This window comes from Haliotis cracherodii, unplaced genomic scaffold, assembly GCF_022045235.1.
Source record: "Haliotis cracherodii isolate W230 unplaced genomic scaffold, xgHalCrac1.p SCAF_37, whole genome shotgun sequence".
Classification (NCBI taxonomy): domain Eukaryota; kingdom Metazoa; phylum Mollusca; class Gastropoda; order Lepetellida; family Haliotidae; genus Haliotis; species Haliotis cracherodii.
In genome coordinates, this window is record NW_027266294.1 from 844,077 (window position 1) to 870,628 (window position 26,552).

Genomic DNA, 26,552 nt, shown 5'->3' on the forward strand with positions numbered 1-26,552 from the left:
GACATAGATGGTGAGATGAACATAGATAGTGAGATGACCATAGATGGTGAGATGAACATAGATGATAAGGTGAACATAGATGGTGAGATGGACATAGATGGTGAGATAAACATAGATAGTGAGATGACCATAGATGGTGAGATGAACATAGACGGTGAGATGAACATAGATGGTGAGATGTACAGAAATGGTGATATGAACATAGGTGTTGAGTTTGATACTTTTATTTATTATCATCTGTTTGACCCATCAATAATGAGCTGTGCATATTTGATCGAGGGTGTATTAAGGTTACACTGGTTCCACCCCAACAGCCAAGATACTATTTGATTGAAGAATCGAATTAAAGAAACTAATCATAAAATCAAATAACTGGTCAAACATACAAACATTACAACCCGGTCTACTGCATTCCTGTGTGGCAGATACCCACGTTGTATACAGCTGCACAGTTCAGTCATAGCCACGCCCACCTCGCGTCACAGTTCACTGGAGACGAGATAGACCGTGGTGTAGTTCCTTACTACGCTGTCGTGTGTCACTCTGTTGGTGCGGTAAGTCATTTCAAATCATTTACGTTGGTAGTTTCTGAACAAAACACAAATTGGAGAAATATTTTCGCAATTTTAAACACGCGTAAAACTTAAGCTGAAAAATGGCACGCCTACGTTAATCAATGCTTTTGGCAGATGTTTCTGATGAATATGGAAAGGGCCTTGTTGCTTTAAGTTACTGTAATGCAAAGTCAGTTAGTACATATATTTGTTAAATGTGGTTGTCTGCACATAGTGTGACTCACGCTTATCCATGGTGAGAGAGGCATCGTGTAGCTGAAAGGGTTATGAGGCATAGCATATTAGTGTTCGACAGTCAGGGCACACTCGTCACGATATGGCTGAAATATTGCCGATATGACGTTAAATTTTAACTCACTCACTCAGTCAGGGCACTGTGGTATGCATGAGTGCATATATTGAATTCACATATTTCCAAGTATTTACGAGTCTAATACTTCAATGACTTGTCTACTTTCAATCCGAATCTTTTACACAAAATATAAACTAATGAATTATTAGTAAAATAACAGTAATTGGGTGAAATTTATAATGATATTGATTTTGCAGGATCTTTTGAGGGGATAAGCAGCCATGCTTGGATCGTTGCTTGTCACAGTTTGTGAGTACCTATTCACACACGACACAGCTACATAGTTACTGTATTTACTCTTTGAGTTAACGTTAGTTAAGTATGAAAACTTCTCATCTGAGAACGTGGTGGCTAAATGGAGAAGGCGCGGACAGACTGACAAATTCATCCGTCATACATCGGTAAAACCTAACCCTAACCCTAACCATATCTGGTGTCTTGGTTCACCGCCTCTCAGTCTACACTTACATCATTAGTTAAGCAGTTTTGCGAACAGCTCACACAAGCCTGTTACTTGTGTGGTAATACACCGACTTCAGGTAAAGGACGTCACAGAGATCTGTTGTTACCGTTGTTCAATTGGCCTATTCTTGAAAGGGGAATACAAACAGATGAATAGGTGTTGAGGTAAAGTCATTGTCACCGACACTCTCAGTGTCAAATCGTGAGTATAGGATTCCAGTGATCATAAATAACGATTGTGTGTTCACGGTAGGGAATTCTCAGGGGTTATCACTGGAGACAGGAAGCTGACGTCATTGTCCATGTCAGGTTCTATTATGCAGTCTCGAGAAATCGTCACAAAGTGTCCTTCATTCGCTAGGGTGACGACTCAGCTTCAGGTAGAATAGCTGTATATCATGGCACGTACACACTTGGACTACTGTTAGGTGGTATTTGTTACGCGTCGAATTCCAAATTGAAACAATATGTGACCCAAGAAATCTGTACATAAAAGAACCTAGTGTGAAACCAACAAACAAGAAGCAAGTGAAATACAATCAACAAATGTATTACAAAATAAACTAGGTTTACAAATCAACACGATTTACTGCACAGATATTACAATGGCAGGACACAATAGAGAAGTAGTACAATAGTCAGTTGCAATACTATGACGGCCATTTACTGTAATTATACTGTATATGTGCTTATAACGAACTACGGTTATTACGAACTAATGTTTAACGGTCCTTTTTAGTTCGTTATAACCGTAGTTTTGTGTACAAAAATAATATGATAATATAATAGTTCACCCAGTGGCGACAGTGGCCAAGCTTCCGAGATTGGGTATGCAGTGAATCAGGGATATTGAGCCATCCTCACATGAATGCTGATTCCGAAACGATGAAGTAGCATGAGGGACACATACACACGCTACAACCTAGCAAGCTGCTGGAAATTTCCATACCGTGCCCTCATAATATTTAACATTACAGAAATTTCGGTAACCTACTATCACCGTCCGCGGAATGCCGAACCTGAAGCTTCAACACCATACTAGCATCCGAATATAGTAACTTCCTGTGTCCAAACAAAATCCAACAAGCGTCCACCGAATATCGTCCAAAATAAATGTAACAAAGTTACAATCATTGTCAAACAACAAAATACACTGCCATATAACATATAACATATCAATGTCATTCAGATGCTTATCATTTTTTTTATAAGGGGGCAGTCGGGTAGCCTTGTGGTTAAAGCGTTCGCTCGTCGCGCTGAAGACCCGGGTTCGATTCCCGACATGGGTACAATGTGTGAAGCCTATTTCTGGTGTCCCCCCGCCGTGATATTGCTGGAATATTGCTAAAAGCGGCGTAAAACCAAACTCACTCACTCACTTATTTTTTATATTATGTTTTCATATTATGTGGACCCGTGACTATACTTATCGCAAGTGGCGACTAACGGGATCGGTCGGTCAGGTTCGCTGACTTGGTTGATGTCATCGATCCCAATTGCGTGGATTGATGCTCATGACGTAAATCATTGGATAGTCTGGTCCAGAATCGATTATTTACTGACCGCCGTCATATAGCTGGAATATTGCTGAGTGCGGCGTTAAACAACAAACAAACAAAATCATATCACGTCTGTGATGGATCACCTCTAGAACGTGCATGTGGTGACCTTTATGTATACAATGTAGCCTTACTTTCGGCATTCAGCAGATGTGTAATATTATATTTGTATTTTTCAGTTGCTGCAGTACATGGTGCCCTAGTATGTGACTTCGGCAAGTATGGAAAAAACTGCGACCGACCCTGTTCTGAAGAGTGTGGCCTCTTCCCAGAGAGAAACCTTCGACCTTGTCACAAAGATACTGGAGCGTGTTTACAAGGGTGTGTTCGTGGTCGTCATGGTGACCAATGTGATCAACTTTGTAGCCACAACTGCATCAACACCACGTGCAATCAAGGCAACGGGGGATGCACCATCGGATGTATAGAAGGATACATTGGATATTTCTGTAACACAACAGGTACACCGATACAGTTCCATACACAGACTTTAGCATATATAGTTGTATTGAAGTTGCCTCGGAAGTGCTAACATCAGAATAAACATACGCAGTCACATTTTATCACTATAGCTACACATTTGAGAGGAATAGTGAAAATGACTGCAATCTATTACAAGTTCCCAGTTGAATCTACATGTAGACAGCACCTTCGCGTGCCTTCGTTTACCACTTCGGTGAAACCCACGAGCACGGGTATGGTGCTGACAAACCTAGAAACATAATCGGGGCGAACCGGGATTCGAACCCACATTCATGGGTTTCTTGCGTGCCCAAGGGACACAACTCTGTACAGCGAATCGCGGCGCCTTAGACGACTGGGCCCCCCGTGCCCCCGATGGTTTTAGAGTTCTTTACATGTCCTTTGGTCTTGCCAGGTTTGCATTGTCATCATTACCTCGACAATCCACAGACATGTCGGAAGTTTTTATTGTGGAGGGTCACACTAGGTATGGGTAGTAAACAGTAAGCCAGATGACGTCACAAATGGCCGTTATATTATGTGTTTGTGCGCCACTGTGATCATGAAATATACAAAATGTGAATTGATTCGATGCTAAAATTGTGTGATACCACTAATCTTACAACTCCTTGTTTCAAAACGTATCTAACTCTTTTTCGTTTTGTAAGAGAAATGACATCTGGCAGACATTCGTCTAGTAAAGTCTTTTGGTAACTTCTCCACTGTTCACTCGCCTAGTTTTCTCTTTGTATCATATTTTAGGCAGCAATGTCTTCTTTTTGTGTTTGTAATAAATAGCTCGTATGTCATATGCCTGGCAAGTTGTTGTAGAATTACATACCCGTATGTTCTTTGGGGATTCATTCTATGTATTAATTTATCTTCTTTGTTCACGAATGTTGTGTGTGTGAGTGAATCTACCCGAAGAGCAAGGTATGCTTCCACTGTTCGTGAAAACTTCTTTTCATCACCATTGTCAGTGACCTGTTTGTATCTGTCATGACTATTGTACCTTATAAGGGCCATGGAATCAATTTGGACAGATATTAGCGATTGATTATCTGGTGTTGATGTTTTGAAATTCATGTCAGCCATAATGGATCCATTACACGTTCAACAATCAGGCAACTATTAATCAGAAAAGATGCAGAGATTGAAAAAGTTGTAGTTTTCCTAATAACGTTCAGTCAAGCATAATAGTGATTAGTTGAAAGCAAATAACGTCCTAAGTATGCCATTTAATTAATGGTTGTCTTGCAGATCCCACAGTACAGAACGGCATAATATGTAACTTTGGCAAGTATGGACAAAACTGCGACCGACCCTGTTCTGAAGACTGTGGCCTGTTCCCAAAGAGAAACCTTCGACCTTGTCACAAATACACTGGGAAATGCTTACATGGATGTGTTCGTGGTCGTCATGGTGACAAGTGTGATCAACTTTGTAGCCACAACTGCATCAACACCACTTGTAACCAAGGCAACGGGGGATGTACCATCGGGTGTATAGATGGACACGTTGGATATTTCTGTAACATAACAACAGGTACACAGATACAGTTCTTTTCACAGACTGTAACAGATATTTAGTTGTATTAAATATGTTCATATGTACACTTATGAGAGTAATAGTGGGAATGAGTCCAATCTGTTACAAGTTTGCAGTTCAGTCTACATTTTGCCAGTAAATACTCGCGAGTTAATCTCTATTTATCCCAGATATCAGGACATCTATATCATAAAGAACAAATATATTGCGTATTTTAAGACACCATGCTTTCAGTAAACCAAATATGAAGTTGTAGGTGAGGCATTTGAGACAACTGGTATCAAACATACATGTATGTGTGAGATCGAATTCTAGGTCCGTTATTAGGGTCTCCCCCTTGGTGATACCCTTTGATTATATAATGACGGACTACTTTCTTGGTAGAATTTCATTGATACGTTTCTCGTGCTTGGGTCGAATTCAGCTACGTCTGCATCGAGACTCCATTGTTTTAAAGAATTAATGCATGCTATTTGTCTTGTCTAGTTTGCATTATCACCGTCGCCTAATTGTAATTATTTGAATGAAAATAACGTCCTGAGTATGCCATTTAATTACTGCTTGTCTTTCAGGTTCCATAGAAGAAAATGTAAAGAAAGACATAATATGTGACACGGGCCAGTATGGACGAGACTGCGACCTTTCTTGTTCTGAAGACTGTGGCCTATTTCCAGAGACAAACCTTCGACCTTGTCACAGAGATAATGGGACCTGTTTACAGGGGTGTGTTCATGGTCGGCATGGTGACCACTGTGATCAACTTTGTAGCCCAAACTGCATCAAGACCACGTGCAATCAACGCAACGCGGGATGTACCATCGGGTGTATAGATGGACACAGTGGATATTTCTGTAACACAACAACAGGTAGACAGTTACACTACACTACACAGACTATAGCAAATATTTAGTTGTATTGAATTTGCCTCGAATGTGCTACCATCAGAACAAACAAATACAGTAATATTTTATGTTTATATGATTCAAATTTAGTTCTCAGTTAACACTACACTTAGACATCGAAGTTCTCAGTTCACACTACACTTAGATATCGAAGTTCTCAGTTAACACTAAACTTAGACATCGAAGTTCTCAGTTGACACTACATTTAGACATCGAAAGTTCTCAGTTAACACTACATTTAGACATCAAAGTTCTCAAATAACACTACATTTAGACATCAAAGTTCTCAGTTCTCGTCTAGCTGCTACATGAAATAACACGGATTGTCCTTACTGCTATGTGGATATCAAATGGCTATCTATCAATACTAATAACGCAAGTGAAGAAAATGAATTATGTAAAATTACTGAGGTGAACAAAATTGATTTATTGAGCGATATTGACTATGATGCCTTCTTTTCGGAAATGACAGGAATCTAGCACCAAGACAATTACGAATGAAAACAATGTTGTAGACTAGTTCTACCCTGCTCAGATGTGGCCGTCGACACAGCCCCTGATCAGTCCCAAACTTAAACCCGATTCACTATCATATCGGAAAAAAAACCTCCAAGATTTTGAGAAACCAAGACACAGCAAATCTTAGATGAAAAACATCGAATTGATAGGCTCTGAAAATGTTCAATGGTAAGACAAATAAAATGAATCTAGCTTTAAAAAATAAGATATAAAATGTAAGGAAAGAACTTAATTTAAAAAAGAAACAAAACAAACTTTCCGACCTGTTTTACCGATTAGTCATCGGGGACAAGAAAATAGCCGTAGGCGGAATTACTATTCCGGTTTCCGAGTAGGCCGACCTTCTCCGTGCATTCTAGGCCGAGAAGCGGCGGCAAATGATAACGGGGAATAAAAATGAAGCTGGTCATACAGTAGGTCCATCTCAGGTGACAAGAAACACAAGCCAAGTAAAGTATTACAGCACTCGCGACAAATCCCAAACTCCAAATATAACACACCCTGACACAAAACACACACATTTCAGAGCACCCCGTTCAATCCCCACCAGTTCATTCCACATCGTCCGAATTGGTTTGCGATTATCCAAACACAAGCAACACATTCATAAATCAGTGCTAGTGATTTGCTAGTGCCATGGGAGGGTTCATGACAGACACATAAATGATTAATTTGTAAAGAAGTAATAATATTTCGAATAATACATTTCCATATTGCCATATTTTGCCTCTTCCATATTAATCAGAAATTATTTTGTTTAATCCCTTAGAGTTGTAATACTATTTTGATTGGCTTATAGCCTTATGATTTATGAAATTGTATGACAGTAACGAGGTACAATCATTACTTTATTTTACCTGTTTGGTATAAGACTTGTGGGGTATTTTATGATATGTAATACTGATACTGAAATTACTATTAAATTGAACGGTATGTTGCAGTACGCTCTTGATGTGTGTAACAAGATCAAAGAGAGTTAGTAAGCCATCATTCAACCATAACAGTGAGGAATACTTGATTCTAATTGGTCAAACTAGATTAACTTGTATAATCGGGTGTCTAATTTCAATTGATACTTTACAATTAAGATGCCTTTTCACAAAAAAAACCTTGCGTAACGAAATGTGAATCTATTACTCGATGCTAATAACAACGACTGCCGACAAAACCTCACTAAAACTGCTTTCTCCTACAAGCTGTGTCTGTGTTGCACCGATCGCCAGGGACCTACTCTAACCACGAATGAACGCGGTGTTATTAGTCATAGCCTACAGTTCGTGTTCCAGCATGTTCGCTTTAGCTCAAGTGAATACACACGTTTCTTAGTGATTTATACACTGTGATTGTCGTCGGTTGTTCATCCCTTGTTAAGACATTTCTCTTCGCAAACTAGTCCTATTCTGTTTGTGTTTGTTACAGGCGAGAGGGACATTAGACAGACCAATTAGTCATATTGTGTTTGTTTGTTACAGGTGTGGGACACATCAAACACACTAATTAGTCATATTGTGTTGTGTTTGTTACAGGTGTGGGACACGTAAGACAGACATAATTAGTCATATTGTGTGTGTTACATGCGAGGGTCATATTCGACGGGCTAATTATTATTAGTTATATTGTGTTTGTGTTTTACAGGGGAGGGACACATTAGACAGACTTATTTATCATATTATATTTGCTTGTTACTGCTGAAGGGCACATTAGGCATATTAATAAATCATATAATGTTTGTTTGTTGCAGGTGAGGGACACATTAGACACAGTATGCACTGGATGTGGATGTTACCTGTTGCGGTCTTAATCTTTTTAACAATTTGTTGCTGGAAGAGGTGAGTTTACTTTGTGTGGGTCGGGTAGTGACCTCAAACTGCTTCATTTTGTTCAGCGTAAATTTGACTTATTTTCAAAGGATATAATGCTGTACTAGAGTCTACAAGACTTCACTTCTTCGAAAACACGAATGTTTTTATATATTTATGGTATAAGCATCCTTATCAGTTATAGCAATTGTATATAGTCGTTCATTGATGACAGTCTTAATTCAACACAGGTCATGGTTTTACTGGCAAATGTGAATGTGTATTTGTGTGGAGTCACCAGAAGGGGTTGGGGAATACGAGGAAATGTCAAGCAGGTGCCCTGTGTTTTATGAAGCACATCTCTTTGCAGTCCACGATGTAGAAGAACGTTTGACAAAGGGTTTACGTGGCCGATAATAATTCTCACGAATACTTGTTCATTAAAGCACACGGTATATCTTCTCTATATGATTGTTGGTAGTGTTACTGAAGAGGTGGTGAGTTAGTGTGGTTTAACGCCGCTTTCGGCAGTAGTTCAGTTATATCACGGCGTGTCAGTTTGATGTGGGAGGAAAGCCCGAAGTGATGCAGGTCTCAGACGTTTACCACTTCGGTGAAACCCACGAGCACGGGTATGGTGCTGACAATCCTAGACACATAATCAGCTCGATCTGGGATTCATACGATCCTAGGTTTTCGCTGGCCTGAGGGACTCTATTCTGGCACGAACAATGGCTGCAATTCTGCACAACAAACTGTAGGGTCTACGACGACTGAGCTAACCGTGTCCCCTTGTTAATGATAAACACAATTTTACATTATTTAAATATTACAGTTTACTTACCTCCTCTTTTATTCTTTTTCAGGTATCCAAGGTCTTGTGAGTGATACTTTCCTTTTTCATATTTTACTTGAAGCATACTTTTGACACACCCAATATACATGTATGCACCTAATCTAATCTAATCTGGTGAACTGTTTGGGATGTGGACGATCTTGTTTCACATTTTACGACTGCCTCTGCACTATTGCCAGAACCAGCATGTGACGACAATGTCAGGTTACTTGTCTAGCAAATCTAGCAAAGGGAGTTCATTTTTTCGCAGAATATTTAAGTTGATATTTTCAATCATTCATCTATCTCTGACTGCAACGTAATCTACCATTAACTCAGACCGTCCTCTAGGACAGTCAGGTAAAGTAAACACAACCAAACAACACATGGATGATAGTATGTCAACACAACCAAACAACACATGGATGATAGTATGTCAACACAATCAAACAACACATGGATGATAGTATGTCAACACAACCAAACAACACATGGATGATAGTATGTCAACACAACCAAACACATGGATGATAGTATGTCAACACAACAATAACACATGGATGATAGTATGTCAACACAACCAAACAACACATGGATGATAGTATGTCAACACAACCAAACAACACATGGATGATAGTATGTCAACACAACCAAACAACACATGGATGATAGTATGTCAACACAACCAAACACATGGATGATAGTATGTCAACACAACAATAACACATGGATGATAGTATGTCAACACAACAATAACACATGGATGATAGTGTGTCAACACAACCAAACAACACATGGATGATAGTATGTCAATACAACCAAACAACACATGGATGATAGTATGTCAACACAACCAAACAACACATGGATGATAGTATGTCAACACAATCAAACAACACATGCATGATAGTATGTCAACACAACCAAACAACACATGGGTGATAGTATGTCAACACAACCAAACAACACATGGATGATAGTATGTCAACACAACCAAACAACACATGGATGATAGTATGTCAACACAACAATAACACATGGATGATAGTATGTCAACACAACCAAACACATGGATGATAGTATGTCAACACAACAATAACACATGGATGATAGTGTGTCAACACAACCAAACAACACATGGATGATAGTATGTCAATACAACCAAACAACACATGGATGATAGTATGTCAACACAACCAAACAACACATGGATGATAGTATGTCAACACAATCAAACAACCCATGGATGATAGTATGTCAACACAACCAAACAACACATGGATGATAGTATGTCAACACAACCAAACAACACATGGATGATAGTATGTCAACACAACCAAACAACACTGTCTCCCTTTCATTAAAATAAATTATTTCAGGTTTTTTTAAGTAATGTTAAACCCACAGATTGTAAACTTAAATACGTACAGTACAACAATACTAAACTGACGACCCAAATCAACTTTACCACTTTAAAAGGGAATTTGAAAACAAAAGGTGCAAACGCAGCGATGGTCTCTGCAGAAAGTGATACACGTCGACAGCACGTCTTTTCTAGAAGTGTGAAAAAGTGCGAAACACATGCCGCTTGGACAGTAGACACAACACATGCAATAAGGGTTTTTGGCAATACAGACGGAACCACAGAAATGCCACGACTGACACCCGAACAACGCGTGCAGACCCTTGATAGATGCAGATGGGAGCCAACCATGCCAACATTGCTAGAACCGTTGGTAGCTCCCGTGTTGATGTAACTAACCTGATGCAACGTTACAGACAGACCGAGCAGTTATCAAACAGGCCAAGAATTGACAGACCCAGGGTAACCACGCCCCATGGACACTGGTACTTGCGTATTTGCATCTCCCGAGTCGCTTCCTGACAGTGTCGTCATCAGCGACGACGGCCATGCCTTAGGGCACATGGTTAGTCGACAGACAGTGGCCAGATGACTCAGGGCTGAAGGAATTAGGGCTCACAGACCTTTAGGAGGACAGTTATTGACAGTGCATCATCGACGAGATTAATATGGGCCCGTACTTCACTGACATCAGACATTATGACAGAGACGGGCACTCCAAGATCCCTTTTGCGACCACACACACATCGGACATTATGACCAAGACAGGCACCCCAAGGTCCCTATTGCCGTCATACATACATTGGATATTATAACCTAGACAGGAACACCAAATGCACTATTGCAACCACACATGCATCGGAATTATGACCACGACAGGAATCGTCAAGGTCCCTATTGCAACTACAGATACATTAGACAGTATGACCAAGTCAGCCACTCCAAATTGCGATCACATATACATCAGACATTATAACCAAGACATGCACCACAAGGTCCCTTGCATAGACACATAGACGGCTGGATTGGTGGTAAGACTGTAGTAAGACTTACAGTATATCACTCCACACTGCATTAATATTGGAGTGACGGCAGGCGTGATCGATGGTTAGACTGTAGTATAACTCCTAACTGCATTTATCTTAGAGCGGCGACTGTGTGAATGGCAAAGGGGCATTCAGACAGGTCAACTGGTTGTTTACAATTTGTTGCATGCAACACATTCCATCGTGTGAACAGGAAAGTCGAGCCAACCTTTGACATAAGAAACTTTTTGGACGTGATCTGTACGAAATAGGACATGCTCTGTTTTGATGAGACAAGTTGTACGCACGCAGCCAATCAAATCGCGTATGAAATCAGGTGACATTTACACGTCAATTTATAGACAATAATGACGACGTCGGTAACGTCTGCTTTTCGGTATCCTAAGTGTCACCAGTCAATAAAAGGCATATGAAACGCAGGTACGTGGAATAACTATGTAAGGATTTTGACATTTTCATCGGTGTACTTCTCCATGTTAAACTGTTCATAGTGTCATATTTGACACGGTAAGCTATGTCACTGTACACTGTCGACCTGGGCTAGATGAGTATAGTTCCATATTACGTTTCTAAAACTTACACTACATCACGCACACAAATACACTTCATAGTTTTGTATTCGGCAGGAAGGTATTCGGGAAGTTGTGTATTATGTTATGTCATTAACAACCATTATAGGCAAAGCATATGTACAATAAACAACATCTGAAAATAATATACCAAGAAAATGGCACTATTTTCGCAGTTTACCAATTCCCCATTCTCAATGTAATTATTTATTTGAATGACGTATAGCTAAACGTAAAACTATCTGGTGTCTGCTCTTTGTCCAAACACCAAAAAGCATTCCGAAAATACTCCAATAACCCTATTTTCGTTTTGGTAACGTCGTAAAAACTCTGAAACGAACCTCCATGTTGGACAATGCTGCAAAATCACGATTCTTTTCGCGTCTGTCGACGTTCCTGTCACATTACGATAGAAACTTACAGTTTTAGTCCACTAGTCCTTATAATACTATTTGATAGATTGACAAGGACCAAAGACTATTGTCAATTGCTAATGCTGATTTTTACACTCAGCTATGACACGTACATCCCTCAATTCATCATACCACTAACAATCAAGTGACACAATCGTTGCAAGAATTCATGAATTATTAAAAGATACTTAAATATTTAAGAAAAATTCAAGACAAATCGTTCCACGTGACGCAATGACTGACGCGAAATCACGCACACCGACGTCGGTCTGCCTTTACACGTAGTCTTGAGGACAGAATGAAAACATAAAAACAAGCTGATTTCAAATTTATTCTAATCACTGAACTTAAATGACTCATTTATGTATATGTGCGATCCCAGCATCACGGAAAAACCTGCTCTAAACATGCCGCGTACTGCTGACAGTGAACTCGCTATTTTGTGAAGGGGTGTGTGATGTACGTAATGTCATATTAATATACTGAACCGCAAAAGAAACGTCACCGTGGATAGATATTTGGGTAACCTTATTTGTCCAGACACTGTTAACATACTTTGAGACATATTAAAAAGATGAAACTTCGCAAAACTGATCATCAAGGTAGAAATTAAAGTGCCAAATGTTCTTAAAGTGAAATACAACTACTTCGATACATGGAATGGATGAGGCGGTTGATGAAGGCAATAGGCACTTGAGCCCACACTCTGAGGAACGCCTGACGCAGTTCAGCTGCAGTTGTAGGCCTTGGTCGGACATCATTCAGCTGTCATTGAATCTTGTCCAACAGTTGCTCAATGGGATTTAAATCGGGAATGAGTGCAGGCAACTGCATGGTTTTTATGCAGTTCTGCTGGAGGATGTTTCTTGTTGCTCTCGCAGTGTGGGCACGAGCGTTATCATGCTGAAACTCGTGGTTGCAATTGCGGCGACGTGCCAAATGAGGTATGTCGTGTGGTCTCAAGACTTGATCAATATACCGAGCTGCTGTGTCACCATTGACTCTCCCTGGACCGATGTTCGGGAAGACCACAGGGCCGACCCTCTGTGCAAGATCAATTCCACACCACACCATGATGCTCGGACCACCTCACGAGTCTCTCTCAACAACACAAGCATCCAAACAATGTTCCCAACGGCGTCGCCAGACTCTATCTCTCTCTGCCATCTGCTGTTGAGATGCAGTAACGGCTCTCGTCTGAGAAGGGGACTCTTCTCCACTGCTGGTGGCGCCAATGCTGGTGCTGTGTTGCCTACTGAAGACGGTCCCAGCGATGACGTGGTGTCACAATGGGTCTTCGGTGTGGCCTGTGACGGTGGAGGTGTCTGCTCGTCAATCGTCGACGTACGGTGTCCGCACTAATGTGTCGCTGTCCCCATGGCCTGTCAAGCAGTTTCCGCAGCAGTAACAAAGCGATCTTAAAGATGATGTCTCACAATCTGACGATCCTGACGTCGGGTTGTGACCCTTGGTCTCCCACTGGTCGGTCATGTGTAGTGTTGGTGGTCTGGTACCGTTGCTGGAGTCTGTACATGGTCCTTATGTGGACTTGAAATGTATTGGCTACTTGCCGGGCAGTTTGTCCAGCATGCAATCGTCCAAGAGCTTGGTGTCGCGGATTTCTGTGGTAGCACTTAAATAACGAATGAATGTTATCCGATCTGGGTGGATTTTCACAGGGCAAGAAATGGGGTAACGCATGTGAATTTCAATTTGCACGGAACACACACCATGGCCGTTGCCGTGGTGCGTTTGGGCGATCGGTTTTATTGTCATCTGCTTAGGTTTTTTTTATCATCAAATTTCATTTTTCCGGACAAGGCAATGTTAAATTGTAGAAAACTTTGACAAAAATTACCCAAATATTTAAATGACAACGTTCATGCAATGTTACTTTGGGTAACGTTTCTTTTGCGGTCCAGTATACTATACGTCAACATCAACATCGTTGTACATCGTACTTGTTAATTTCTTTGAGGTGCGGGGAATTACACAGAACATTCATTTCATGAAGTAGTTTACTATTTCAATGTAGAATAATATTTTCAGCAGTTAAACAAATTCACTGCTGCAATATAGGTACATGTAGGCTATCTATTACTGTTTAATATTATCTAAAATGCAATAAAAATGTATCATGAAAGTTTTGATAATCTGTTGTTTGTTTGAACATAGAAATTGACATTCATCATGTGTCGTGTGACACATATTCTTCCTATAAAATGTTATGTGAATGCAGCAGATACATATGTCCTTTGGAGAATCGTGAAGTATTCACTATGCCAAATATTTACAAAAACATGTAGGTTAAATAAAAAAGCCACTCCGTTTTATTAATTAATTAAACGTATACTTCTGCTTTAAATCTGAGGCCGAGGTGAGTTGAGTTGACTTGAGTTGTGTTGAATTGAGGTGAGGTGAGGTGAGGTGAGGTGAGGTGAGGTGAGGTGAGGTGAGGTGAGGTGAAATGGGGTTTAACTTCGTGTCCATTTAAAAACCGACGTGCATGCACGGTTGCGTGTATGTGTGGCTGATTGTACTCGTCCCGACTGATGCGGTTTTATCAGTCATCAGGCATTTACATATCACAATAAAACATAAACAAAGTACAACCTAAGACAATTAAAGTATTCCGAAAATTATGAAATAACAGTTGCAGTATAACTTTTACAATGTATCATACAATAAACAAATGCATTTAACAATGAAACGAAGACACTCTCCATTTGGTTGAAAATATATTACACGTGATATAGCGCAATTAAAGACAATGTATTTTAAATAAATAGGATAACTCTTCGGTAAGGCACGTACTACATGTGTTAACAATAACTAAACCAATCGTACATGATATTTGCTATTTATGAAGAACGTAATGATGAGCTTTACTTTAATACAACCTTACAGAATATAACTTAAACCGAATAATAAGAATACACAAGTATCAATAAATATCTCACCAATTACTAAAATAATCTTACATGATCTTTGGTTGTTTATTAGAAACGTAAAGATGAGCTTTGCTTCAATACAACCTTACAGAATACCACTTAAACCGAATAATAAGAATACACAAATATTTATAAGATTTCAATCTGCTAATTAAATAATATAGCCACATGTTATTTATCTAAACTACCGTTAATTATTAAAAGTCATATGCTCGACGGCATGTCATTGAATGTGACATAAATAATAGCTTAATGATACTGAAAATGTAGCCATACATGAACAAATGAATCAAACAACAAGTGTTATGTGCGCTCACGGGTTTCGCGTACGCAGTATAGTTACCTCGCTTAATAAGTACATTATTTAAACATCAATTACATCAAGGGTAGTTTGAATCATTTGAATGGAACACACACAGTAATCATTTAAAGATACATTCATTTACATGTACTTCAATTGCAAACATTCAATAAAATATACAATTGACAACAGATGCACAGGAATAACTTTGCTTCCACTTCCGCTTCCAGCTGTAAAATCTTAGCTCGTTCTGCCTGTTCCACCTTCCTGACTCCCTCCACAGATCGGTAGATGTGGGGATGTCGGTGAGGAACACCTCGGTTGAGTCAGTTATGAAAGCCTTCCAGGTTGTTGTTCGTCCTGGGACCTGTTGTACCGTGATGGTTCCACAGTGGTAGGAGGAATCGTGCTCCGTGGTCGACCCAGGTAGTGATGATGTAGTCGTTGAAGGCGATTTGTTGTCCATTGCGTCAACCCACGTGTCCTGGGTCTTGTTCTTGGGGAGTACGGCTAGGCCAGCTGCTCCTTTATCCTCTTGCAGACTTCAGGATCTTCTCGATACGCGACAGCTAGTCCCAGATCCTGGACCTTCCTCCATATCGCCTGGCAGTAATGGAAGAAACATCCCTTCACATCGGCAGTAGGAAACACGACTTGGACAGCACGAATAGCAGCCATCTCAAAGTCTGTCTGGATGCATGACGGGGCAAGTGGTCTGTTTAGTCTCTGTTGAACTTCATCCTTGAGTAGCCTGAAGAGTCTTGAGTAGGTGTCTGTCTGACGGTCGGGGAGTAAGGCGAAGATGAGGGGATAGGTCGTGGCTCCGAGTCTTGCATGGATGATGTACACTTGATTCCTTAGTCCAGGGCAGGCAGTGAACGTTCCATCCATGTATAGAATCTCAGATGACTGCAAGGCCTCGAGACTCTCTAGACTGCCAAACGCCAGAATCTTGTCATCATCACCGTCAGCAAACAGGAGTAAGGGTCGTCCATCTACTGTCTGCGTCCAGGAATCCTGAAGATCCTCCTCCGATCTTGTCTGTGGCAAAACAGGAATCGTCTTCTGTCTGTGCCGGTACAACGCGCTGCTCATGGTGGGGAAGGATGGCATCATTCCTGTCTCGTCGTTGTTCAAGTTGTAGCGTTCGTCGTTGTAGAGGGTGTGCATCGGGGTTGACTCCTCTCTCGCTCTTTTCCTCAAGGTGCTCATAAACCGGACCTTCTGGCTATCCTCAGGGGCATGGTTATGCTCTGTAGCATTCCTCATCACGGTTCCTACCGTCGTGAGTCTTCCTCTACATGAGGACTTGACGCACTTCCAGTGTACGCAAGTCAGTCTCTCGACGTTTTTAGTGTGAAGATAACCATCAAATAGGACTTGGGGCTTTCCTCTCTGTGTTGTTTAATCTTATTTTAGAAAGTCAAAATTATTTTTAAAAAATAGAAGAAAATATGATGTATTTTGGAACTATGACATTTTTATTGTTTGTTTCTTGTTTGACGCTGCAACATTAATGTTATATGACGGCGGTCTGTAAATAATCGAGTCTGGACCTGACAATCCAGTGATTGACATCATGAGCATCGATCCACGCAATTGGAATTCGATGACATGCATCAACTGACCCGTGAACATCCTGGGTAGATTAGATCTTCAGCAACCCATGCTTGTCGTAAGAGGCAACTAATGGGATTGGGTGGGCGGGCTCGCTGGGGTCAGTTGATGCATGTCGTCGTATCCCAATTGCGTGGATCGATGCTCATGATGTCAATCACTGGATTGTCTGGTCCAGACTCGATTATTATATATATGTTTACACAAGTGTGGACAAAACTATTTCTTTTATATTTGTATTTTATCGGTTGATTGGCAGAATATTTGATGTCTAAAGATTGCATCAGGTGCCCGATTATGGGGGCCGACCATTTGAGATTCATTGGTGGAGAAGGGTCATGGTCTTTTTGGTCGTGCGTTGGTGGGTTGGGTAGCTGTCGTATTGATAAAGTCTACCATTTTCTAGACCATTGTCTATACTGTGAATGAATACTAAAGGTGGTATATACTATCAGTTTTTTTGTGGGACCAATTTCAACGTTTCTTGTAAATTGAGATAAATAACCCACAAAAGTCTGGTTTCAACTGGCCATAGAGGACACTTTCATGACTTTTATAGCACATTCTTCTCTATTATTGCCAAATTTGAAATATGTCTTCTGTCACCCTCTGTCAAGGCATTTCATGACCGGCAGTGACATGTGTCATTCATGTTAGGACGTCATCGGTGGGTAAGTTATCAGTTTCTACTTTTAGAATAATTAATTTTAGGAAATTAGATGAAACAGATATGATAAATAAGTTAAGATTGATGTACAACAGAATGAATGTTATAGGAATCAGGTGCTTGCTGTAACAGTGTTTGCACCCAGACAGTTGTTTATCCTGTCATTGGGGAGAAACAAACGTCTGGATGTAAACATTTATAAATGGCGTTTTAACCCCCAGGGGCCAAATACATTAGCCTCGGCCTACTAATGTCTATGAAGCTACACCCTACACAATGTCTTAACTGTAGGTCCTTTAGGCCTTGGACCCGTGAAGATCCGGGGTAGAATAGGTCTTCAGCAACCCATGCTTGCCGTAACAGGTGGCTATGCTTGTCGTAAAAGGCGACTAACTGGATCGGGTGGTCAGGCTCGCTGACATGGTTGATGCATGTCATCGATCCCAATTGCGTGGATCGATGTGCATGACGTCAATCACTGGATTGTCTGGTCCTGACTCTATTAGTTACAGACCGCCGTCATTTAGCTGGAATATTGCTGAGTGCGGCGTTAAACAACAAACCAACAACCTTTAGGCCTCGCCCAGGCCTAACTCTCTGTTCGGCCTATTTCAGTGCAATCTCCTTAAAATCAGATCTTAGTTCTCGCTACCGCTAAGCTTTGTTTACCCTGTAGTGAGAACTAATAATAATATAATCAGTGCGGGAAATATTATGTGTAGCCAATGTTATAACCTGATCCAGCATTTTTTAAAGAATGGCAAGGAAACGTAGAAGACAGGGTGATGGCAAAGAGTTAATTGCGAAATCAATATTAGCGCATATCACACGGGCAGTCGCCATTTCCCTCTTTGTCGTCATATAGATGACATCATGTAGATGTGGGCCGATCACCTCGTGTTTGTACCCGTGTACAGCCGAACATGGCATCGATTTTGCCTGACATTCTAACTGTCACTGTGTTGCACAAACGCTGGGTCAGGTCACAGAGCTATGTAACTAATAATAATAACAAACAAACTCGCAAACTTCGGTCTCGTCTACAAATCTGTTTGAGTTTGTTTATTATTGTTATTAGTAACAAGGTCCGGTGGTCAAGTAGACCAGTTGCTCTTTACATTGCATCATCTTTGCATTGTCATCACTGACATATTAAACTGTTTCTGTTTCATGTCGTACGTCTGTGTTTACCCAGTAAAACAAATATTCTAGTTACACAACGCTCCGTTGTCAATATATTCATGTCTATTTTGAACAGAGTAACTGAATATTGAAATTCTGGCAAGGTTTACACAGTAATATCGTAACATGACAGAGGATCATATCACTTAATTGTCTAGTCACACATACATTCTTGATGTTTTAGTGTTATTGTATTCCCTTAAAATCAATGTATACCCTTGGAACAACAAATAATTTACAAACGTTCGTCGCAGCATTCTACATTTTGGTGATTAATACAGACGCTGAATGAACGAGCGTCAAACATGTATTTTCACTGGTCTAACACTGGATGTGCCTTATCATTCTGGCAAAAATATATAACAGTGTGCATTGATTCTCGCACACAACAAATATAGTATTCTTATTATAATACACATAATAACATAAACGGCAATGAAAATGAGAAATATGTATTTATGTATTACCCTCATGTGCAGACACTATGCTGCTACGGAGTAGGCCTAACGCATCAACTTCCGTTGGCCTTTTCCTTGTCCCAACAATTCCATCCACAATTAATTAATTCAAACTAAAATACTAATCAATCCCAAAATTGAAATTATGAGATGATGGCTTATGTGAAACCTCAGTGAGCGTCCCAATATAATGAATGCACATAATATTATCATGTTTATCATTATATTTTAGTTCTGATTTTGCTTTCAGTGTTGTAAAACAATGTTTAATTCTGTTGTAAGTTTATGTTCCAAAACATCAAAACAATCTATTTGCGCTACTCATCAAAGAGAAGCAATCAGTCTCAGTAAGGTAATAGGATTCAAAAGTGTTTAATGATTTAATGATAGACACACACGGGGTATATCTATAGGTAAGCAACAATCTGTTGCGTCTGTTGTATGAGGGATTTATCCAGGATTCTAAGTTAAGACAAATTGGGAAGAAATTGTAATTTTCTTAAACTCAGAGTTTTTGTAGCATTGTATTTAACATATTTAGGACTGTAAAATCAGTGTAATAATATAAAACTGAGCATGAAACCTCTTCCTATATATCCTGTTATCAGTGAAATACAGGTTACCTCTACAAAGCTATACAATTAGACGAATTAGTGATTGTAGACGATTGTAGAATCAGTGTAATAATATATAACAAAGCATTAAAACGCTTCCTATTTATTGGTCTTTTTATAAGTGAAGTACAGGCTGCCCCTACAAAGCCATACAATTAGTTATATATAAAGGGACAGTGTTTATTCCGATTTAGGAATGTTCTACTGACATTTACTGCTTCTGAGCAATTCCATTTGATTAATCCCTGTGTTACTGTATAGTATGTCATTTTAGCCATTTACCAATCACTGAGTTACCTGATATTTATATTCATCCTCTTTGTCGAATGGATGACAAGAAGTTATCCGAGGTATTAATAATGCTTATCATACGCTATATATAGTTTTCAGACCACCATATTCTGTTTCAGCCTCAAGTGATCCAAGTCAGGATGTGAGCCAGAGCGAGAGAGTGCCACTTGTCCCATTGACGACACAAGAGTCTGATCGTCACGGTAGGTGGGAGAACCCAGTATGTGGTGGACAGTGTCATTGTCCAACTTTGTAGGATATTTGGTCAGATCACCATATCAGCTGGATAGCTTAGATTACACTCTGCAACTTTCCTGTAAACAGTCTCTGCATTTACCAAGTTGATAGATGAATACCCTTATTATCCTATTGATTTTAAACATGTCCACAAATACGCCCGTAGTTCCACCATAAAGTTTAATCAAACAATCACGTGTATAGAGACGGTGTAGATGAACTACAATCTATGTTTGTATGTTTGTGTTATATATTTATCAGTCATGTATTCTAGTTGACAATCACTAAACTACTTTATACTTCTACTATAACAAAGGTATTCTAACCTAGTAAACCTTTTGAAAGGCTTCAAACTGGTGGAATGGCAATGACTAGTCTGTGGTCAATATTTATAATGCTTGTGTGCTAGACCTCTATATATAGTTTTCTAAACAACATATTCTGTGTTTCAGCCTCGAGTGACCCGAGCCTGTATCCACGGCTCTCCACTGCTTCACACGGTAGGTGGGAGAACCCAGCAGGCAGAAAGCTCACTCCTAACCCTTCATGCATACAGTGTATTCAATGAACAAGCTTATGTAAAGCAATGTAAAGATAAATATCATATTATCTTAATCATTTGAGACAGCAATTGTACTGACAGTGTCTGTCTATTATCTTATTAAGCAAACAAACGTTAAAGCCCCACCCTGAGTATAAATAGCCCGCAAGGTGGCGGTGTTTCAGTTTCGAACAATGAATGACAATGTAAACACAACCGAGTGTTGGGAGACGTTTTTTGAAAACCATACGGGAACCAGATCACCATTGACCGTCAAACTTTGTATCAACTTGAATGGCAAACCGTGGATACAACAAATGGCTCCATATCTAGATATAAGTCAATAAATGTTCTGTAGTTTTATCATAAAAAATCGAATCGATCGTGTTTGGCGTCAGCATCAATCACAGTGGGCGGAGCTTATGTACGGTTGCGCTATAAATAGCAAAGCACATGGTCATGTGTACATGTGGCACATTTAATGCATTTGTGGTCAAAGTGTATTGTGTTGCATATTTATACAGCAGAACAGCAGCAGAACATCAGTTTCGGTTAATGTAACAGCAACGATATTTAAATACGAAATTGGCGACGCGATTATTTCAGTTCAATCCGAAAATTACAAATATTTGTTTATTTTTGGTCATTTGCATTCAACAGTTAGATTTGTGTCACACAATAATGAGTTTATATTCATAAAACTTAAATTATTACACATATTTTTCAACTAGTGTTTAGGAAGGGGACTAATTTGAAGCACCAGAAGTTGCGCCAATATTTCTCAGCTTGACTACAATAGATGAATATGTCACGTGTATCAACATAACAATGCACATAAGCAACTGGTAAATAAGTAAGGAAATATACTTGATGTTTTGACCTACAGAAGGCGTATCCAGATAATACTGTACTTACGATAAATGAAAACTCCAATACACATATTCCAAGACAACTTTAATTATGAATTTCCTTTTCTTTCACAGAATTTTCACACACAAAACTGACTTTGATCATTAGATCCACACTTGTCCCATATATTTTTTGTTCGGGGTATTTGGATACACTTCACACACAAGTTCCAAAATACAATCTGGGATCCCTTTTCCGTTTTGTCCACACGAATCCTTCATCTGCTGCAACCGCAACGTTTAATTCCGTTTCTTCAAGTCCAAGTATATAGATCTCTCCAAACACTTTGTTTATTTAGCTCAGTCCAGAAGCAATGTGTTCATATCGACGAATGTCCGCAACATGGTGGCCGCACCCTTCCCCAACTGCGATTGCCTGTGCCATGGTTGACAATAGAAGTGTGAACATACATATTCGGCTCCATCTGGTTCCACAATGAAATCTAGCTGTGGCACTGATTCACCAATCCCAAGAATCGGCACTGAATTTATTAAAGTTCCTGTTGCACTTGCAAGGGCGGGAAGAGAGGTGCCATCTTGTCGATTCGAGTTGTGAATCGGAATGATGTCATTTTGAATATTGGAACTTTCTCCACGATAAAGTCGAAATGACCAAAGGCTCCCTGATTATCTCGACCAACTCTTCGTCAAATTAGGCTTCACATGAAAATGTTTTGTTGCTCCTATTGAAGACAAGCGAAATTGCAATTGAAATTAATATAGTCGTCAATTTCGTATTTAAGTATCGTTACTGTTACATGAACCGAAACCGATGTTCCGCTGCAGTTCTGCCGTAAAAATATACAACACCATGCACTTTGACCACAAATACCTTGAATGTGTCACATGTACACATGACCATGTGCTTTGCTATTTATAGCGCAACCGTAAATAAGCTCCGCCCACTGTGATTGATGCAGACGCCAAACACGATCGATTCGATTTTTTATGATAAACTACAGAAAATGTATTGACTTATATCTAGATATGGAGCCATTTGTTGTATCCATGGTTTGTCATTCAAGTTGATACGAGAGTTTGACGGTCAATGGTGATCTGGTTCCCGTATGGTTTTAAAAAAGCTTCTCCCAACACTCGGTTGTGTTTACATTGTCATTCATTGTTCGAAACTGAAACACCGCCACCTTGCGGGCTATTTATACTCAGGGTGGGGCTTTAAACAAATGTCACGTGAATAGATTATTCTTAGTTCAATACATAAACCACTCCCCACATCGTTATATTGTTGTCATCCTTACAGGAAGTGGTTCATCATGTATCGATGTTCCTGTCACGTGTCACCACTTCGAGGTGTGAACACAGTAGATGTATGACAAAGATGTCTGGATGTGTACAGAGTTTACTTTGTGTTACAGCGACTCCATCACAAGCAGACCGCGACCTCTACTACGCCAGCGAGGCCGGGGACCAGGAGGAGGTGAAGCGGCTCCTGTCTACACCGGGAGTCAACGTCAACTGTAGAGTGGGAGGGTGGCGCAGGACATCGGTGATGAAGGCAGCAGAGGAGGGACGCAGAGACGTTGTGGAGCTCCTGGTGAGTAAAGGAGCTGATGTGTCACTGGTGGACGAGTACGGTAACAACACCCTTCATCACGCCTGTATAGGAGGAGATATTGAGACGGTGAAGTTTGTGCTGTCTCTGAACGTGGTTGACATCAACAGTAGAGGATGGGGGAGCAGGACACCGGTGATGAGGGCAGCACTGTATAGACACAGAAAGGTGGAGGAGCTCCTGGTGAGTAAAGGAGCTGATGTGTCACTGGTGGACGTGGTCGGTAACAACACCCTTCACTGGGCCTGTCGGGGAGGAGATTTTGAGACGGTGGAGTTTGTGCTGTCACTGAACGTGGTGGACATCAACAGTAGAGGAGTGGGGGGCAGGACACCGGTGATGAGGGCTGCAGAGGAGGGACACAGAGACGTGGTGGAGCTCCTGGTGAGTAAAGGGGCCGATGTGTCACTGGTGGACGAGGATGGTGACAGCATCCTTCACCTCGCCTGTTGGGGAGGAGATGTGGAGACGGTGGAGTTTGTGCTGTCTCTGAACCTGGTTGACATCAACAGTAGAGGAGGGGGGAGCAGGACACCGGTGGTGAGGGCAGCAGAGAGGGGACACAGAGACCTGGTGGAGCTCCTGGTGAGTAAAGGGGCTGATGTGTCACTGGTGGACGTGGTCGGTGACAACATTCTTCACTGGGCCTGTTGGGGAGGAGAAATGGAGACGGTGGAGTTTGTGCTGTCTCAGAGCGTGGTGGACGTCGACGCCAGGAACAACTCGGGTCGGACAGCTGTGGACTGGGCGAGACTCGGGGGACATCAGCGAGTGGCGGATCTCCTGGTGTCCCGCGGCGCTCGGTGACGTCAGTGTCGTGTTTGTGTAGACGGCGGAGGGGGACATGTTGTTACTGACAGTGACGTGGTGTGCCGTGCACGTCGTCGTGTTATATATTCCTGGATTAGGTGAGAATGTTTGTTGTGTTTGAGGAGAAATGAAACTTGATAAAAATATTTTGAGACATTTTGTCATTTGTTGTGTTTGGAACTTTAAAAAATTGTCAACTGAGTGTAAATAAAGATAATGTGTGATTATGATGTGAAACCTGCATCTCGTGATATAATTAGTCTGTGTTAATTGTGTGTCACAAGTTATAATTAGTCGTGGAACACACAACAAACTGTTTGTTTACATCTCGCTGCACTCTGTGACCTCAGACTGAGCCGAGGTTCGCCCAGCTGTCGTGGCGCCAAATGTACAATGACGGTGACGTCACACTGTCCATGACGTCACGGCATTGCGGTCAAGGCCTTGCACCAAAGTGACCGGCTGTTTTCTCTGCCAAAACAGGGCGGCACACAGGACATAACCATACAACATATGCCTGCACTGTGTGGTAGCTATAGTTTAAACAAAGGCAGACATATAGATTTATTTTCTGTGGAGTTACTTTTAATATGTACAAATTATTGCTGCTTGGATTAAAAATTTACAGTCGGCAAAGCCTTTTCTATATTCATAAGAAATCTCGGTCAAAAACAGTCGATTGTACAAATCCGGCTATTATCAAGATCATGTGTTTATCTCTCATGGTGCCTGGCCGTCAGTCGCGGTTTCAAAAACGTATACATTGTATAAAAAGTGTTCTTATATATTCCCACAGTGTAACCAAATGGTATAACTTTCAACAAGCGTTGATTGTCGTCACAACGGTATCCAAATTCAACAAATCCCAAAGGTATATGCACTGCCTAGCCATCAATGAAAAATGCTATTTTTGTTACATGAACTGTCATATTGAAGCAGCCGAATGTGGCAAGTCAATTCTAGCAAGCGCCCTTGTTTGAAATCTGGATCTCCAATAATTCCTTCCATTGTAATAAGGATATATACTAACAATGATAGCCATATGACATTTGATAATTGTCTGTGAGTTTAATTTACCGACAACAAATCTCGTTGAAATTGACAGCTTATTTATATTTCGGGTGTTACTATACGTTGTTAATGGTTTAAACCTAATATACTGGTTACCGTATATTTCATACAAGGAAACTATGACCTTCGCAGGTGAAGGATTAACTTATTGTTGGTAAAAAACATTTCCTTTCATGAAATTTTTTTTAATAATTGCGACTTTAGAACTGTATTTACACCTTGATATATACATGCACATTAAAGTAAAGTTTGAAATAAATAATGATCATAGATCAAAGACACAAATGGAATTATTCGTCATAAGAGCGGAAATGAAACTGAATGACGGAAGTAAAACTAGCAGTCGTTTATACAAATGGTTTTCAGCAATTATACTGATGGACATGGAGAAGGGAACACTTTGTTTTAGACACAGTCACGTGATATGCTGTCATGGGTTTCCCTGCCTTGTCTAAGTGTTGGAAACAATGCACACAAATACATGTCAACGTTTGATTCTGACGTGTTGAATTTGTATGCGCCCTTATCCAAATGTACTGACAGCAAAGATTATTTCCCTTCATTTTTTCAATGTTCCCTTATTCGCTTCCATCAATATATATTTTACCCTTTTCTTTTCGAGGGAATATGATTTAAACTTGTGAATAAAAAAACCGAATCTAAATAAACGCAATAATGCATTCATCTTTCTCCCAGATAAGATTTTTTTAACAAATACAATTATTATTAAGGATACAAAATAAGAAATCAGCGTTATCAATATCCTACCATGGGCACATACGTATTTTGTTTGTATGTTCAGTAATGACCAATAAAGAAGTTAATATTAGCTATGGAAATAACACAGTGAAGAAAAGATAGGCGCTAGGGTTGCTTTCTGTCATGAGAAAAAAATATTTAATGTGAAACTAATACACACAAAAGGCC

At 40.2% G+C, this 26,552-nt stretch overlaps 2 protein-coding genes across 2 annotated transcripts; one reads left to right on the forward strand and one right to left on the reverse strand.

Annotated features, from left to right (window-relative positions):
* Nucleotides 1–1,123: 1,123 nt before the first annotated feature.
* LOC139477909 (ankyrin repeat domain-containing protein 50-like) lies at nucleotides 1,124–24,842 on the forward strand. The gene is made up of 9 exons (XM_071260350.1): nucleotides 1,124–1,176; nucleotides 3,128–3,409; nucleotides 4,671–4,955; nucleotides 5,531–5,824; nucleotides 8,121–8,208; nucleotides 9,045–9,058; nucleotides 20,605–20,688; nucleotides 21,175–21,222; nucleotides 23,548–24,842. The coding sequence occupies exons 1-9, from the start codon at nucleotides 1,149–1,151 to the stop codon at nucleotides 24,549–24,551; spliced, it is 2,127 nt and encodes a 708-aa protein (XP_071116451.1). The 5' UTR covers nucleotides 1,124–1,148; the 3' UTR covers nucleotides 24,552–24,842.
* Nucleotides 16,167–17,057, reverse strand: LOC139477869 (uncharacterized; the record flags this gene model as incomplete). Its single annotated transcript, XM_071260304.1, has 1 exon — nucleotides 16,167–17,057. A coding segment is annotated over one exon (891 nt), but the record flags the coding sequence as incomplete, so codon positions are not given.
* Nucleotides 24,843–26,552: the final 1,710 nt, after the last annotated feature.

Excerpts from the sequence above, each read along its gene's own strand:
- LOC139477909 (XM_071260350.1), top strand. The coding sequence starts at position 1,149 with ATGCTTGGATCGTTGCTTGTCACAGTTT. Across the intron at positions 3,410-4,670 it reads ATATTTCTGTAACACAACAG|ATCCCACAGTACAGAACGGC; the intron begins GTACACCGATAC and ends GTTGTCTTGCAG. Across the intron at positions 4,956-5,530 it reads TTTCTGTAACATAACAACAG|GTTCCATAGAAGAAAATGTA; the intron begins GTACACAGATAC and ends CTTGTCTTTCAG.